The sequence below is a fragment of the Dioscorea cayenensis genome, chromosome 19, assembly GCF_009730915.1.
Source record: "Dioscorea cayenensis subsp. rotundata cultivar TDr96_F1 chromosome 19, TDr96_F1_v2_PseudoChromosome.rev07_lg8_w22 25.fasta, whole genome shotgun sequence".
Classification (NCBI taxonomy): domain Eukaryota; kingdom Viridiplantae; phylum Streptophyta; class Magnoliopsida; order Dioscoreales; family Dioscoreaceae; genus Dioscorea; species Dioscorea cayenensis.
Genome location: NC_052489.1, coordinates 23,260,149 through 23,277,374, shown reverse-complemented (window position 1 = coordinate 23,277,374; position 17,226 = coordinate 23,260,149). Strand labels below are relative to the sequence as shown.

The 17,226-nt window shown below is 34.2% G+C and overlaps 2 protein-coding genes across 4 annotated transcripts; both read right to left on the bottom strand.

Moving 5' to 3' along the window:
- Nucleotides 1–423: 423 nt before the first annotated feature.
- On the bottom strand, nucleotides 424–2,623 carry LOC120284179 (beta-glucosidase 18-like). The gene is made up of 5 exons (XM_039290975.1): nucleotides 2,486–2,623; nucleotides 2,297–2,412; nucleotides 1,995–2,208; nucleotides 1,808–1,824; nucleotides 424–616 (listed from the first exon to the last, which is right to left on the bottom strand). The coding sequence occupies exons 1-5, from the start codon at nucleotides 2,621–2,623 to the stop codon at nucleotides 424–426; spliced, it is 678 nt and encodes a 225-aa protein (XP_039146909.1).
- Nucleotides 2,624–4,444: 1,821 nt separating this feature from the next.
- Nucleotides 4,445–12,172, bottom strand: LOC120283285. 3 transcript variants are annotated; one of them, XM_039289924.1, is made up of 14 exons: nucleotides 12,095–12,168; nucleotides 11,788–11,866; nucleotides 11,641–11,699; nucleotides 11,246–11,320; nucleotides 10,969–11,052; nucleotides 10,329–10,618; nucleotides 6,904–7,914; nucleotides 6,633–6,793; nucleotides 6,405–6,565; nucleotides 6,264–6,329; nucleotides 5,172–6,092; nucleotides 4,985–5,098; nucleotides 4,819–4,908; nucleotides 4,445–4,706 (listed from the first exon to the last, which is right to left on the bottom strand). In XM_039289924.1, exons 7-14 carry the CDS (start codon nucleotides 7,842–7,844, stop codon nucleotides 4,467–4,469), a joined length of 2,694 nt encoding a protein of 897 aa, XP_039145858.1. In that variant the 5' UTR covers nucleotides 7,845–7,914; nucleotides 10,329–10,618; nucleotides 10,969–11,052; nucleotides 11,246–11,320; nucleotides 11,641–11,699; nucleotides 11,788–11,866; nucleotides 12,095–12,168; the 3' UTR covers nucleotides 4,445–4,466. The 3 variants fall into 3 exon arrangements, with proteins under 3 accessions (XP_039145858.1, XP_039145859.1, XP_039145860.1); XM_039289925.1 differs by lacking the exon at nucleotides 10,969–11,052 and having other exon boundaries at nucleotides 11,788–12,172; XM_039289926.1 differs by lacking the exons at nucleotides 11,641–11,699; nucleotides 11,788–11,866; nucleotides 12,095–12,168 and adding an exon at nucleotides 11,405–11,472.
- Between the last annotated feature and the right edge of the window lie 5,054 nt (nucleotides 12,173–17,226).

Here is a 17,226-nt window from a genome sequence, read left to right as displayed (position 1 = left end):
ATAGACAAAACCACAACCTTAAATTATTGTTGTGAGAAAGAGTTGAACTTTAAGTTTTTCATTTGGGAAGTAAATGAGTTATCCCCTTCTTATTTAAAAAAAAAAACATACATTTTATTAATAATTATTTTCATAAAAAAAGATTAATATAATAATGAACTACTATAAATTTAGTGAAAATTATTTTTTTAATATAATCACTCAAATCAGGATAAAATTCTAATTCTCAAACTTATCCCAGTTTATTCTAACGATAATTACCATGAATAAATACATAAATAAATAAATAAAACTCCCACACAATAAAATATTATAAAGAAAATAATAATAATAATAATAAGAATATAAACAGAGCCAATAAGAGAATTGTCCTCTGTTTTATTTATTTAAAAAAAAAAAAGAAATCAAATGGTTTTTGATTTCTCATCTTCTCTTCCTGGCTGTAATCTTGGAACATTGAGGGAAATCCTTGAACCATTTGGCAGATGATTTTGGAGTTCTCTTCTGTGTATTATAGTCCACATGGTAGATCCCAAATCTGAGAGTGTATCCATGAATCCACTCAAAGTAGTAAATAAGAGACCACACAAGATAACCTCTCACATCAGCTCCTTTCCTGTCACCAAAGCATCATCATCATCATCATAATCATCATCATCTATGTACATTGAAGGTCTGATTTATGTTATCAATTTTTTTTTAAAACATATTTAATACTTAACTATAGATTAAAAAGTTTCATACATTAGTCATTCTTGTTGGTTTTTTTTAAAATAAATATGAATAAACCATAACTTTATTAAATAAATGTTGGTTTTTTTTTTTAATTACATTTTGTGTGGACTATAATTAGTTATTGTTTGTGTTTGTTAAAAAAATCAAACTAAGTAAAAAAACTTACCAAAAAAAGAAAACTCTTTAGATATTCAGTTATAGAATTTGATTGTGATTTTTAATTATTATCATTCTTATTAAGCTTTATGCATTTTGATCTAGTCTATCTTTTTACTATGTTGTATTTTAGTATATTGCAAGGTGACGGTGTAACTCTATATATACTCATGTAAGCCCTTAATAGAAGGGCTAAGGTAGTATGAGATTTAAGTTTAAATCGAAGGTATGCAAATCAAAACAATAATGCTATCATGTACACTACCTATTGTTTATATCTGTGTTTAGAATTATCTCACGGAGATCTTAAAAGTTTTTATATGTTACATTTCCTTTTCAAAAATCTTTAGTTATATGATTTGTAAATGAAAATTATATTTTGATATTTTGCATCATTTTTCTATGAGGGGCTTTTCCTTGGTTATATTCATTAATAAACTGTTCAATAGTTTTTATTATATAATCTATTTTCTAATATATTTGATTTTTATTTCTCTAATTATACCGTTCACAAAAAGAGAAGGTTAAGAGATACCTCATGGCCTATGTTAGAAAAGTTAACTATCCAAATAATCAATTCTATCCGTATCATCAAGCAATTCTTCTTTGGAGGTAGAATCATCACTCTATTGTGAAAGCCCTGTAATAATATAAGATGATTATTATTATTATTATTATTATTATTATTATTTATTACATAAAACAATGATGTCAACATAATATACATGGTATTTTAAAATTTAATTAACTTAAAATATTCTATGATATATTTACCTATTTATTGAAAATAAGAGACGAAAATTTTTAATTATTCATTAGAAATTTAAAAATAAATAATTTATAAAACTTACCATTCTTTGTTATAAATATTGGTGTATTGTTGTATGTTTTTGATATATAGGTGACTTTTCCATACCTTCCTGGCATCGGTGTCTGCAATAAAACAAATTTTAATTATGATATTTATATAAATTTAAAATCAATCAAAAAATTAAAATGATTGCAAAATTAAAGGTTATCACAATATCTCTATCATAGGTACTCATAAAATTCAAAAAACATAACATCATAATATAAAAAATTATATTTTTTTTTTAGCTCACCTTTTTCCCAATCGGAATTCCATCTCTTTCTGCCACTTTGCAATAAGAAACACCACAACGTCCCACATAAAGACTTTTATAGTAGTTCATTCCAATAAAATTCAATCCATATCGCAATTTTTCCTTTTCTTTTGCTGAGAATGTTGGTAATTTTGGACCTAAATATTTTTTCATTTCATTTGGATAGTCACCATAAATGAAAGGATCAAGGAACCTACAAAAATAAATAAATTGAAAAACATGGCAAACAATATTAAGGTAATGATATTTGTAAATATAAAAGAAGAGAGGGAGATTATTACCATCCAATTTCAAAATCAAAAGTTGACTGAACTAATGAATTATCTTCAACAGTATCTTTTAAAGGCTCATACCAAACCATAGACAAAACTATCCCAATGGACCCTCCTTGTTTTTCCTATAAAAATATAAATAAATAATTTATTAATATCTATATATTTATTTCCAATATATATGTATCATATTGTTACCTGATATTTTGTTTTATAAATGTGAAGAGCAGTAGCATGTGATAAAATCATGTTATGAGCAGTAACATATGGTTGAGAATGAAGGCCAGGAGGGTATTCATTCTCTTCCAGTTTCATATCCTTTCTTTGCTGCTTCATTTGGTTCATTCAAAGTAACCCAATATTTCACTCTATTACCAAAGGCTTCAAAACACACCTCAGCAAAATATCCAAAATCTTCTCTGAAATTTATAGCAATAAATGTTAAATGTCAACCAAATAAATATTATTTAAATTTTATTAAAAATAAAAATATTGTGTTTGTAGGAATGTGAATCAAAACTTGCATATTGAAATTTATCATGCAAGACCACTAGTTAGTCCGAATACAATTCTTTCATGTGGGATAGTTCACTTTATATTAGATACACTGCAAACAATATATTAATAGCATATGAGACTTACAGTATTAAATATGTTCATATCTATGTCAATTAACTTACCCAATTGTGTACGAATAAAATATTTTGTAAAGGATAAATTTTTTGGAGGGTCCCAAACTTTGGTTTGGTTTCATTTTGGATTCCCAACTTTAATTTATTTCAAAATGGGTACCAAACTTTAAAATCTATTTCACCAGTTGGGTACCCTAGTATCTCCGGCCACTTTTTAATTACGTGGCTGCCGTGAAAACCTTGTCAGCAACCTGGTGAATGCCACATCATCTATTAAGGCCACATCAGCAACCCCCTCACGTGAGCACTAAACCTTTCACCCCTTTAAAATGGCCTTCAAATGGTTTTGGAAAGCTGAGGGAGAAAGATCGGGAGAAGGCATGAGCAAAAACATCTCAGATCTTGACGTGGGTTTGGTGATGGTCCCTGTCGCGCTCTCTTGAAGATGGCATTCGTCAATGAACCTTTATCATGAACCTTTATCATGTTGCGCTCTCTTGTCAGTTGAAGGATGCGTAGGTATCATTGACACGAGCACGAACCAGCCAAGGGATAGAGGCCACCAAGTTTGAAAATTTCACTAACTAGTGTGTATGTAATAGATAATAATTAGAAGTGATGAGATGATTAATTAGTTATGTTGAATGGTTGTAATTAACAAGTAAGATTTGGTTATGAGTTTGTTAGAAGTTTACAAATGGTCCTGGCATATCAGATGTTTGTTAAAATGCCAAGTGGTATATTACATATGCTGGAGGGAAAATGTAACTTGCATTTGAATATATTACTAATGAAATTCATGGTTACTTCTTCAGTTTGAAAAAAAATTCCTATCTTAGTATTCTGAAATTGATGTGATGGAACCTATTTAGGCCTTTGATTGGGTTAATTGCCTTCTTGTTTTAAAACATAAAACTTAAACAATGTACTTGGATGAGATAATTAACTTGGATCAGCCCATCACAACTGATTATTTCATCAGAGAGTGGAAACACATTATGATAAAATTGGAATAGGCTTAAACAATGTAACATATACTCATAGTAATCATGATCAATAAGCAAACCACTATGCTATCAGCTATATGATTCCATGTGTGTTATCCAACTCTGCTTATCAGTAATCGTCCACTTGAGCTCAAAACAGTTTTTTTTCAGAAAAGAAACAGCACCAACCAGATGAGAAATATCAGTGTACACTGACTGAAATGGCCATTGTAAAACTAAAATTTTGCAGTTTTTCATTGTGCAAGTTGGCAATTGTATACCTAGAACAGTGTTTAAATATCCCATCATAAATTTAAAAAAAGCAAGAGCTGCAGATTTTTTTCATTGACTATAACGATGGGTACAAGATGTTTTTCAAGCTAGACTCGAACAAAAAAATTACAAAAGCCAAAATTGGCATGGTAAACAATGCACCAACTAATCACCTTGGGATATAATGTTTAGTGCATGGTACCCAACCCGACAAAAAAACTTGTAAGTATTCTAGTACCCCATGCTCACAAAGGTTACATAACCATTCCATTTTGAAATTGATTCATTTTAACCAAAAAAAGCTCCAGCTCCTGGTGGTAGCCACACTCTCTTCCTTTTCTCAGGATCCCTTGCTCTTGTCCCTTCTGCAGCATTCTTGTGTTTCCTTTGTGGGTGTATGTCATGTGATGCATCTTCCTGAATGTTGCTTGATTTTTTACCACCCCTTCTAGTTAATTTTGTAATTCTGGATTGAGTTCCTGCTAAGGTCTGATCCACAGTATATGTTGAAAGTGGGTCTATAACCACCTGCAGTAGACAATAGAACAAGATAAAAATAAATAGAAGATAGCATAACATTTTTTATGCCAACAAAAATATATACAACTATGAATAAACTTGGCTAGAAACATAGACTCACCTGTGACAAAGGATCTTGTGATCCTTGATTTGTTGTGTAGTCTGTTACCAATGCACCTTCCTGGACTCCTTCAATAGGGATTTCAATAACCTGATATGGTAGGGTGATAACTTAAATCAACCATTCCAAGAAAAAAATATGTCAGAACATTTAAACAACCACTAACCATTGAAAAGGGTTCTTTTAAGCCTTGGGTGATACCCACTTGGGAAAAAGGTTGTTCAATGTCTATGTTAGATCTTGAAGCTGTATTTGTTGCACTTGCACAAGATTTGTTGGCCTGAGCACAATGCATAATAATCAAGTAAGACAGTACAAAAGAGAAATGCATGTTTACATGAAAAATAATTCACCTGAGTTCCATGGAATCTCTTGTTGTGTCCCACTGTACCACAGATGTTGCACTTCATCTTCACTCCCTTCTTATTAACTCTGTTATTTTTTATACCACTTTGTTCATCAATTTCCTTCCTCCTCAACAAAGTTTTCCTACCCCTCCTTTTGTTTACTGGTTCTGGTGGGATGACAGGTGGGTACCCACTCCTTGGCCATGAACCTCTATCATGTGTTGGGTAAAGTATGTGGGCATATGTTTCCATGTAAGTGCTAACTTTGTACCATTTGTCTAAGTAATTTTCAGCTTTTTCATTATTATAATACAGGACAGATATTGCATGGCTGCAGGGCACACCACTCAACTGCCATTTTCTACAAGAACAACAACAATGCTTTTTTTTAACCACAAACTGCCCGTCAGGACCTCCAACTTGATACATATCCCCCCCTGACCATATTGTGGTATAAAGCCAACTAGCTTGTTTGAATTTTTCAAGTTTTTTTAATATTCTAGGACAATACATTGTTGTTACTTTTTGCATTGCATCTCTCCTTTTCTTAATTCTTTTCATCAATAGAGTCCTGATCATCTCATTCATGGTGATGATACCCTTTATCCTAGCTTCAACAATGTTGCTATTGAAACATTCACACAAATTATTCAATAGGATGTCACACTTAAATTGACTTTGGAAGTGTGACTTACTCCAATGTTTTGGTTCTATTTTTTTCATATACTCATAGGCTTCAATAGACATCACCTTCAAAATTTCCATCTCTCTCTCAAATGCAGAATAATAGGATGCCCTAGCACAAGCCCAGAGTTGGTCCTTAAGAGCTTTGCCCCTAAATGTTTTCTTGAAGTTTGTGTGAATGTACGTCACACAATACCTATGCTCACTGTATGGAAATACCTCTGCAATTGCAGGCATTAAACCCTAATTTATTTAATATGGGAACCAACACCAACCAGAACCAAGCAAACAATGGGGTAGGAGAAAACAAAAGTATAGCCAAAAAGTGAGAGATTGAATGATTGAATGATTGAATGACATAAAAAAATACCAAAATTACAGCAGAATAGTATAGCCAAAATTATCTCCACTCACCTTTTGTCTATCTAATATGAAAGCCCACTTCTTGCTGTCAGTTATCCTCAGGTCCTCAGCTAACACCTGAGAACATAAGAAAAAAAAACAGCTCAAAATTGGCAGAACATATAACTCAAAAAAGTAGTTGCACTTTATCACCTCGAAGAACCACTTCCAGTTGTCCTTGTTTTCCTTCTTCACCATAGCCCAAGAAATGGGATAGATGCAATCATTTGCATCTATCCCAACAGCACAAAGAAGTTGCCCTCCATACAAGCCTTTCAAGAAGCATCCATCCACAGAAATGAGATGCCTACAACCTGTTAAAAACACTACCATTAATAATGCAGTCATTTATGCTAAAAAAATAAATTATGTTCAAACAACCTGCTAAAAACCCTTCTCTTAATGGAGCTAGGCAGACATAAAGGGCTTCAAATACACCTTCATCATTGCAATTCACAATGATGGCGGAACCAGGGTGAGTCTTTAATAGCTCAAAGTCATGCAACCTTGCCATTTGAGACTCTTCATCCCCATCAATGATCCTTTTAAACAAAGAGGTCATTAAGAAAGGTTAAAATAAACAAAGCTAGATTATAATCAGTATTAAAATCAAAACCATATAACTACCAAATTAAACTCTGAATCTATTTACCTTTGTGCAATACACTTTGCCCTATAGGCCTTAAGCCTGCTAATATCAACTTCCTGGTTTGTCTTCACAGCTTGGATGACCCCAGAAAGTTTCCAAGATGGATCTGCCCTAAATTGTTCCAAATAAGTGTTTGCAATCCATTGTGCATTGACATGTCTATTGACATGATCTCTTGTACACTCGTGTACCAAATTCCCAGTCTTAATTTGTATTGTGCTCCTATCATTCACCATAGGGGAGGCCCATAGGTAGAAAGGGCACCCCTTCGTACAAAATGCCTTGCATTTCTTCTTGTTATTAGGCTTGAATTTCATCACATATCGATTTTTAATCCCATAACTTCTAACAGCCTCCCTAAACTGTTTGAAGCTACCAAATTTCATTCCTATCTTAAACTGAGGATTCTTGATGTCCACCTCATTATTGAATTCTGCATATCTAGGCTTGGCAGTCACCAACTCATCCTCGTCTGTTGAAGAGCATGATTGGAGTTGTTCAGACCTAGCATAGTCTGACTTCACGTTACCATCACTTCCTACTTCTCCAAGTTCTCCATTTATGTCTACCTCAGGCCTTTGTCTTGTAACATTGTCCCCATCTTCTACATCAGTATCCCCATCATTAATACTATAATCTGAGTCATGCAAATCATTCTCCTCATCCACTAGTTTCCCCTCTCCTTGCCCACTCACTAAAATGTCTTCTAGATCATCTTCAGCACCAACTTCATCTTCTTCCACTCCTTTCAATAACTCCAACCTACTCATTTGTTCTGCCTTTTTAGCTTCACCATTAGAACCTTCAACACAACCAATCCCAGCAAGTTTAACATACACACATGCTTCCTTACTCGGCCCTACAGTCATTGCCATTTTTAGGGCATCTAAATCATTTTGAATCTCCTTTAACTGTTTATCCTCGCCATATACATCTACCACCATAAAGCACAACCTTGAATATCTAATCCAAACTCTGTGGCCATTGAAAGCAATTTCAACCTAGATATTTGATCTGCACAGCAATAATCAATATAACCTGCATTACCTTCAATGTTCTCCACCATATAATGTAGTTTTACTGAGAACAACTCTCTTGTTGGTACTAAAAATAAAGTTTACTTAAGAGTCAGTATATGATGTAGCAATAATAAGCCCTAACTAATACTAAGCAGCAAATTTTCATACATTATATGATGTAGCAATAATAAGCCCTAACTAATAATAGGCAGCAAAATTTCATACATTATATGATGTAGTAATAAAGTTTGAGAATTGTTTAAACTATCAAAAGCTAGTGTCACACAATGAGATAAATAGATTTAACTGCTTAATTTCACTATGTTGTTGACTCTTGATGCATATAAATCCAATGAGCTTTCACTAGGCATCTTAAAATCATAATGATCCAAATATGGAGAACAGGATGAGATGTTAAAGATCCAGAACTCATCCAATAGCCAAGGACTCAGGAATTTTCATGAACTCAAAAGCTTCAGATACCAACAGTTATCAACCAAATCATATATCAAATAAATGATCTTACCACAATAGAAGGAGCCAATATTCAAGCCTTTGGCAACAACAAAAGAGAAATGAACAAACCATTAAAGAAAATCTTACCAACTTAAGCATGAATGGATTGAATGATTTTAACTCATTTGCAAATAGAAACTCTATTTGGAAAAAAGAAAATGCAAAGTGGCTAAAGTTTTTGAAAAATAGTTTAACATTCTAAACTCATTTTCTAATCTTACATGAGAGCCACATAAACGGTACACGTGCAGTATTTTCTTTTAATTTTTTGGGTGCTAAGAAATATTAAAAAATGTTCCAACTACCAAGTAAATTGATAGGAAAGCCTCAGCTTTTGTATTTCTGGTACAATGTTTACCCTGCCTTAAAATGTTAAGGCAAATCAATTATACAGCCAGGCAAAAGCTGCTAAAGTTAACAGTCCAAAGCATGACAGTAAATTGGCTCAAAATTTTTGTGGGGTCCATATGTTTAATCCTCAAACTCTGATAGAAAGCACAGAAAACAGTTTTCACAAAAAAGAAAAGGATTGAAGCTCCCTAAATTTTAAAACTTTATGGATCTTCTGGGAAAATGGGAGACTGAGCACTCAGTTTGGTATATTGGCTCATATTTTATAAAACAATCGTACTTGTTTGTGTTTTTTCTTACCTTATCTATTGGTACATAAAACACTTTGAGAAAACTTTGAAAATGAAACATTCTCTGATATCCAACTGAAAAAAATTGGGATGAGAGTTGTAGACAGCATGTCTCATAAAAACATTTTGGCAAAACATCACTAAAAAAAATTCAAATCATGATATCAATATTAAGAAAACAATAAATATAACTAACAATCAGTATGAACAAAAAGTTGAAAATCAGGATAAAGGAAGAATTTTTTGTCAAACCACTCTCTAAATGCTTTTTATGAGAGAAAAACAATGCCATTGAAGTGGTTGTAAAAGAGTTGGGGACCTTTAGTGATATTATATCAGGTCAAACAGGAGGTAATCCAATTGCAAAATAATTGACCAGGATAAGAAAAACAGCTCGCATAAATGGACAGAGGTAAAGAAAAGGCTTCATATTAACAAAATTTACAGTTAACCACATTGGAATGGCAGCAAATCAAACAAAAAGCAAAAGAAAAGAGAACCAAAGACATGCCTGACGAAAGTAGCAGAGGAATATAACACAAAAGCATTGAGTAGTGGCAGCAATTCAAGCAAATCATTAAAAAAAAATAAAAAAAAATAAAACCAAGAAATTAACACGCCCTCATTTGTGCTCCTCCAACCTGTGACTATAATAATAAAGTAAAATCATGGTACCTGAATCTGCATGAGAAGATTAGAATTTATCATGAATTGATCAAAACAAGTCATTAGCCTACGAATTTTATTTCCTTCTCTATTTCTCCCTAACAATTTGTCACCTATGGGAGATGCTTAAGCAATAGAAAGATCCCAACTCTGAAGTGCATGAGAACGAAACAAAGCAAAGATGGAAACATCTAACTTTATCAATACATAAAAACCATAGTCTGGAAGTACATGAGTTAGCTAGTCTTCCAATATATATAACTCATCTAAATTAGTAGGGAAAACTATATATTTTGGTTCATTTACTGAAAATTTCCACCAATAAACCAATTCTATAGTCAAAGATTTCATCATCACCAACACCAAATCTATTGAAATGTTCATTTGTTTTCAAAAATCTAGATAACAAGGCATCTAATCAACCGTGGATGGAACCAAATGAGAAATCTATCAACTAATCTGAAAAATAACAAAATCAGTCACATATACATCCATCTAACAACTGAAATTAACTTGCATATCTTCACATATACATCCATTCCAAAAGGTCCAGAACGATGGGGTTTTAGGGTTTCGGTCTACTCACAGTAATCTGGCGCTTTGTCGCCCTCCTGCCGCCTCTCCCAATTGACAGCCATCTTCAAGGTGTGCACCCTCTTCTACTTCATCGCCGCCGGCAATGGGTGAGACCTAAAGCTTTGCCGAACTAAAGAACCTCTCCTTTCACTTTGTTTCTTCAAAAGGGGAAGAACCCAGAAGAATAGAGAACATGGATTGTTGATGGTGACCGTTGCAGGGGTTTCTCGACACGTGGGTGATGGGTGAGAGGTTTAGTGCTCACGTGAGGGGGCTGCTGATGTGGCATTCACCAGGTTGCTGACAAGGTTTTCACGGCAGTCACATAATTAAAAAGTGGTCGGAGATACCAGGGTACCCAACTGGTGAAATAGATTTTAAAGTTTGGTACCCATTTTGAAATAAATTAAAGTGGGAATCCAAAATGAAACCAAACCAAAGTTTGGGACCCCTCCAAAAAAATTACTCGATATATATATATATCATAATAATTTTTCATAGAGATAATATCTCATGGAATAAATAATGTAGTTAGTCAGAGAGATTTACAAGTCACCTATTTTTGGATCTCATGCCTTCATAGTTGGAATTTTTTACTTCAATATTCTATTTTTCAAAAAAAAAATTATATGATTTACAAAAGAACATACTGAATTTCGGCATTCAACCATACTCCATATTGATCTTCAAGTTCTTTGAGAACATCATAATGATTTAATGTCACAATTGTATTCCTGTTTGGACAAAAAATAATTATAATAATAATATAAATGAGGATTTTTTATGGTGTATAACTTTAATTATGTGTATACCCTGTAATACATAAAAATTAGGTGAATTTTCAAGATATACATACAAGTATATATATATATATATAAATAAATAAATTTAATGCTTGTTATTAATATTAAATTTAGTAGGTAATACCTTTCACCAAGAGTTGATTAATGGGTTTGTTATAGAATTCAATCCCCGAAAGATTAATTCCTCCAAATCTGCCTCCTGTTCCACATAAAAACATTTATTATATTTATTTTAAATACTATTTTTATGCATTTATATGGAGTATAAATTATCAAAACTCACTTGGTAGAACCCTTGACCATGAAATTGAGAATCTATATGCATTCACGCTAACGGAATGCATCATCTCAATATCTTCCTATTTTTTTAAATTACCAAAAAAATAAAAAAGGAAAGAAAAGAGTGATTTTTTCATAAATATTTTAATAGATCAATAAAATAAATCAGTTCAAATTTGATAAGTATATATATATATATATATCATTGAAATTCAAAAACAAATAGCTTGTAGCACAGACCTCATACTTGTGATGATGGTCACAAGCAATATCTCCATTACTCCCATCTTCAATTTTTCCTGAAAAACAAAATGCTTTTCATTTAATAAAAATAAGAAAACAGACAACAAAAATACATATTAAAGAAAAAAATTAAAAAAAAATTACCTTGTAAGTGAGTGAACACATCCCAATTGCTTAAACTTCTGTTATCTTCTCAGTAGGAACCTTCAATCTAAAATGAAAGCTAAAGATTTGTCGAATTTAAGAATTAAAAAAAATTATTCACACAAAAGCCTCGTACATAAGAAATCTTGCAAGGAATGAGGGTGCCTAGAGATCAATATAATATAAATATATATATATATATATTGCTAAATTCACATTCCTTCTTCTAAAATTATACTAATCTGATAAGATGAGGTAGCTGTCCCAAAGAGGAAGGAGGGAGGGAATTGGGTAACATCAAGCTTACAAGCAGAGAAACTAATGAAGTTGAGAAACAAAGTTATCAACAAGATCCCCTTTCTCTCTCCCATCCCTTTGCTACAAGCCTACACCACAACAATAATAATTTGGATATCTATTATTTACTTATATTTATAGAATTCATAAACTCGATCAAGCGTTGCAACCACAATATATATATATATATATTCCGTTGGTTGTTGAGATGTCTACTTCAACGTCTTTATCAAATATTAATTAAATTGTCAACTTCAGACAACAATTGCTAGCTACAAATAATTGCGTTGACGATGTAAGTAATATTGTTTAATGTTAGTACAACCGCATTATTTATTTAGCATGATTTGATACCAAGGCAAGATGACGTGGCAACCATGGTGACAAGGCATAATTGATGACATGGAAAGCTCGGTGACATGGCAAAGAGACTTGGGGTGCAAGGCAAATCATCCTAAATATGGTAGAGCTACTTTTAGTATGTTTATAACTTGGAGGAAAATATCTTGAAGATCTTGGTGGTATTATTCTTGGTAACTTGTTCAAGATCATATCAAGACCATTCTTAGAGAGATATGATTGAAGACTAAATATGGTGGAGCTTATTTGAAGAAATATCTATTCATGGTATGAATGAAGGAGATATGATTTGAAGAATCCTTGATGATTGAATTGATTGATTGAAGATCTATTATTGGGAAGATTTGAGGACCAAACTTGGGTGAATTGAAGATCAAGTTTGGAGAATCTTTGAAGACCAAACTTGGAAGATTGAAGACTAAGTTTGCAAGTTCCATGAAGACGCACAAGGACGTGCACCCCTTGCGAGGGGACTGCGTGATGAGGAACTGAGGAGATAGGCTAGTTGCCGGCAGTCGAGATCGGGAGATTTGCTGCATCGACTCGGACTAAGCATGACCGGGAGGTTGATGGGTCTTGAGGTCATCCGCAACGTAACCAGAACTCAGTCAAGTCAGCAGTCAGGGCCATGTTGCACTTATGTTACAACAGGAGTTGCAACAGCTAATTTTGGAAGGTTTTTAAATTAGTAGCCGCGGAGATTCCAAAAGAGGTATGTGATATATTTGGGACGTTGAGGCGTCTATATAAGCTACCGTGCTCGTAGATTGTAAGTGTAATGGAGCTAGAGAGTGTGGGTGCACAAGACAATTTATGAAGGAAATAAAAAGGAGGGAAAATAAAAAAAATATTCAAAAAAAAGGAGAGGGATTATTTTTTTGAAATGAGATATTTTTTTAAATGTGAAAGGGTGCCTTGGAAGTTATAACTAATTAAAGGGGCATAAAAACCCTAAAATCCCAATTTGTTTCCACAGTTGTTTTTGATATCAGGAGAACAAGAAGAAGAAATCAAAGTCGGTGAAAAGATGAGGATGAAGAGGATAGCCCGCCGTGCTCCACCAACACCACAAGAAATTGCTGCCCGGATTGCGGAAGTAAGGATAAGAGGGACTGATTCAAGAGGAAGCCCATCAAGAGGAGAAGAATCAGAAGATCTATTCGAAAGCTATCGTCCCCTATATCTCCCCTCAGGATGATGATTCATCTAGTAGAGTAGCATAAATAGGAACATTTTCACAGGATGTGCCCACTGGTGTCAAAGACAGAGATGATCTCCTAAGATGGGTGCGTGAGTCATTCCCAGGAGCTTATGTTCAGAGAACATAAGAAGATGAGCAGGAGGACTCCACTACTGTTCTAGATGTAGAAGGTTCGGGAAATCAACAGGTTGGGGGTGAAGATGCTGCAGAAAAAGAAGCAAACCCAGCACAAGTAGAAGAGACTATTGGAGAAAGAAGTACAGATGCTCCCACTAGTGCTGAAGAAAAGGCTGCTACTATTCTAAGCAAGGTTCTGGGAGATCTACACCGACATGCTGAAGCACCTATAAAAATAGAACATGTCGCAGCACCTGTTATAACATCTTCTGCAATATCTGACAGTCACATAGTTCTGATGAGATCCCACTCAAAGATCGTGTTGCCCAGATTGCTAAAGACAAGAAGATAGTGTCTAGAAAGAAGGCCCCGTCAAGGAAGAAAACCCAGAAGAAGGAGAAGATTAGCAAGTCCAAGAGAAAGTCTTTCTCAGATGCAGAAGTAGAAGTCTCTCCAAGGCTCAAGAGAAAGTGTACTGAAGCTGAAAAACAGGGGGAGAAACCATCATCAAGTTTTAAGAAAGAAAAGAAGAAGGCAACCCAACAGGCAAAAGACAATTATGAAGACAGATTCCTTGATGAAGCATCTAAGAAGAAGTTTGAATCTGTTGAAGAGAGAGGTATTGTGGTTGAAAGAATGATTGATGAGATTGCATTTGAGAAGTTTGGGCTGACCAAGTTATTGCAAGAAAGGAGTCTGTACAAGTCTGCAACATTTCCAGAAAGTTACAGTTTGTCTCTAGTGTAAGAATTCTACAGTAATTTGCTGTCATCTGATAAAGGTATCACTAGAGTCTATGTTCGAGGTAAGTGGATTTCTTTTACTCCCGCTTGTCTGAACAGATTCCTGGAGTTTGAACCTGAGGTGAAAGGCAACTATGAAGAAGGGCTTGAGTTGAATGAAGAGGTTCTAAAAGAAATTACTGGAGGAAGGACAGAGTCATGGGGAGAAGAAACAAGGCTACCAGCTTCCATCCTTACAGCCAAGTACAATGTTCTGTTTAGACTTGGTATTCAGAATTGGTTACCAGTCCCACACAACTCCAGCATAGTAAAAGAGCTCGCGCTTTTATTATTTTGCTATTGGAACTGGCAAAAAGTTCAATCTGGGAAGGATGATCTTCCAGAATATTGTGAAAGAAGTTGACTGTACAAACTACTCAACATCACTTGGGTATCCTGCACTGTTGTCGCAGTATTTGTTACAACATGGAGTACAACTCAGGAAGGGAAAAGCAGTCACAGCAGTGAAAAAGCTGAAGATTTCTCAAAAGCTGTTCATCCCAGGTAAGAAAATTGATTTACCTGTAGGAAGGGTGTCTCCACCACCAATGCCTGAAGATGCAGAAGAAGCGAATTTGTTGGTTGAAGAAGAGTATGAAAAGCTTTTGAAGGAACAACTAGAAGATGTGGAAAGGAGGCAACGATCACTGTCTGCAGAACTATTCATCATTGCCTGACAAAAGCAAAAAATCCTATCTCGCCTAGAAGTCCTCGAAAAGAAGAAGAAAAGAGAAGTTGATGGACACAACTCAGGGGGAGATGAAGACCAGGAAATCTAAAGATAGGGGGAGTTGCTGAATATGGTATAACAAAGCTTACAACAACTCATGAAGACTTCGGCATCAATTATGTCACAAAGGGGGAGAAGTGTGCTAGCACCAGACTGACTAGTTATTTGTTTTTCATTTCTTGGTCATTTGAACATTTGGTCTTTTTGTGTTTGAACACTGTTATGTTTGTCAGTTCATTATGTTGAATCATATTGTGTCTCACTAGTTGCAGTTTATAATATTTTCTCAGTACTTTGTAGGTAACTAGATGATATCTTGTGTCAGTCCTGGTTTCTGTTCTCCAGTTGATGTTGTAACTGGAAGTTATAATAGTGTCAGTCTAGTCTGTATCCCAGTCAGTGTTGTAACTGAATATTGTAACAGGAGTCAGTCTGGGTGCAAAAGCAGTTGTGTTAAATTATGCCAAAGGGGAGATTGTTAGTGCAACCGCACTATTTATTTGGCATGATTTAACACCAAGGCAAGATGACGTGGCAACCATGGTGACAAGGCATAATTGATGACATGGAAAGCTCGGTGACATGGCAAAGAGACTTGGGGTGCAAGGCAAATCATCCTAAATATGGTGGAGCTATTTTTAGTATGTTTATAACTTGGAGGAAAATATCTTGAAGATCTTGGTGGTATTATTCTTGGTAACTTGTTCAAGATCATATCAAGACCATTCTTAGAGAGATATGATTGAAGACTAAATATGGTGGAGCTTATTTGAAGAAATATCTATTCATGGTATGAATGAAGGAGATATGATTTGAAGAATCCTTGATGATTGAATTGATTGATTGAAGATCTATTATTGGGAAGATTTGAGGACCAAATTTGGGTGAATTGAAGATCAAGTTTGGAGAATCTTTGAAGACCAAACTTGGAAGATTGAAGACTAAGTTTGGCAAGTTCCATGAAGACACACAAGGACGTGCACCCCTTGCGAGGGGACTGCGTGATGAGGAACTGAGGAGGTAGGCTAGTTGCTGGCAGTCGGAATCGGGAGATTTGGCTGCATCGACTCGGACTAAGCATGACCGGGAGATTGATGGGTCTTAAGGTTGTCCGCAACATAACCAAAACTCAGTCAAGTCAGCAGTCAGGGCCATGTTGCAACTTATGTTACAATAAGAGTTGCAACAGCTAATTTCGAAAGGTTTTAAATTAGTAGCCGCGGAGATTCCAAAAGAGGTATGTGCTATATTTGGGACGTTAAGGCGTCTATATAAGCTACCTTGCTCGTAGATTGTAAGTGGACCGAAGCTAGAGAGTGTGGGTGCACAAGACAATCTAGAGAGGGTAGTGATCTTTGTTTATGAGCGTTGAGTGACAAGTGTTTGTACTCATGTATTTTCACCTCTTTTAGTGGATTGTTTATCTCAGAGCTTGGCCCCCCAGACTTAGGCGAGTGGACGCCGAACTGGGTTACCAACGTCATGTGTCTCTTTTTTGTTTGGTTTGTGTATGCTTGTATGAGTGTTTGAATGTTCCCTAAAACCCACAAACCACACCGGTGGAACTAACGTTTATATATTATTCTCGATTTTAATAGTATTTATTAAATTTAAATAAATTTTATGTGGAATGTGATATATTTTTTCAAATCAGTTATAGTGTATTTTAAGAGGTCATTAAGTCACTGTGATGCATTTCGGTACTTATTTATTTTTTAACCTTGCTTATCACTTTCAAAATGAAAAATTTATCAACTTTAATTTTCATATTTTTTAAAATTTAATTGATCTAAATTTCTGAATAATTCCAAAATAAATGGTAGATTAGTTTTTTTAATATTAATTTTAATAAAATTCTAAGTTGATTCAGCTATTTTAGTTTATTTGACTTAATTCAAAACAGAAAAAGTCTTGAAGACATTAAGCTGAAAATTTGATATATTTATTTAAAA

Coding starts and splice junctions, on each gene's coding strand:
- LOC120283285 (XM_039289925.1), bottom strand. CDS start 7,844: ATGGTGGTAGATGTATATGGCGAGGATAAACAGTTAAAGGAGATTCAA. Junction 6,566..6,632: donor AAGAGAAGGGTTTTTAGCAG/GTTGTTTGAACA, acceptor TGTTTTTAACAG/GTTGTAGGCATCTCATTTCT. Junction 5,099..5,171: donor AGAGATTCCATGGAACTCAG/GTGAATTATTTT, acceptor CATTGTGCTCAG/GCCAACAAATCTTGTGCAAG.
- LOC120284179 (XM_039290975.1), bottom strand. CDS start 2,623: ATGAAGCAGCAAAGAAAGGATATGAAACTGGAAGAGAATGAATACCCT. Junction 2,413..2,485: donor TTTATAAAACAAAATATCAG/GTAACAATATGA, acceptor ATATTTTTATAG/GAAAAACAAGGAGGGTCCAT. Junction 2,209..2,296: donor TTTGATTTTGAAATTGGATG/GTAATAATCTCC, acceptor TTATTTTTGTAG/GTTCCTTGATCCTTTCATTT.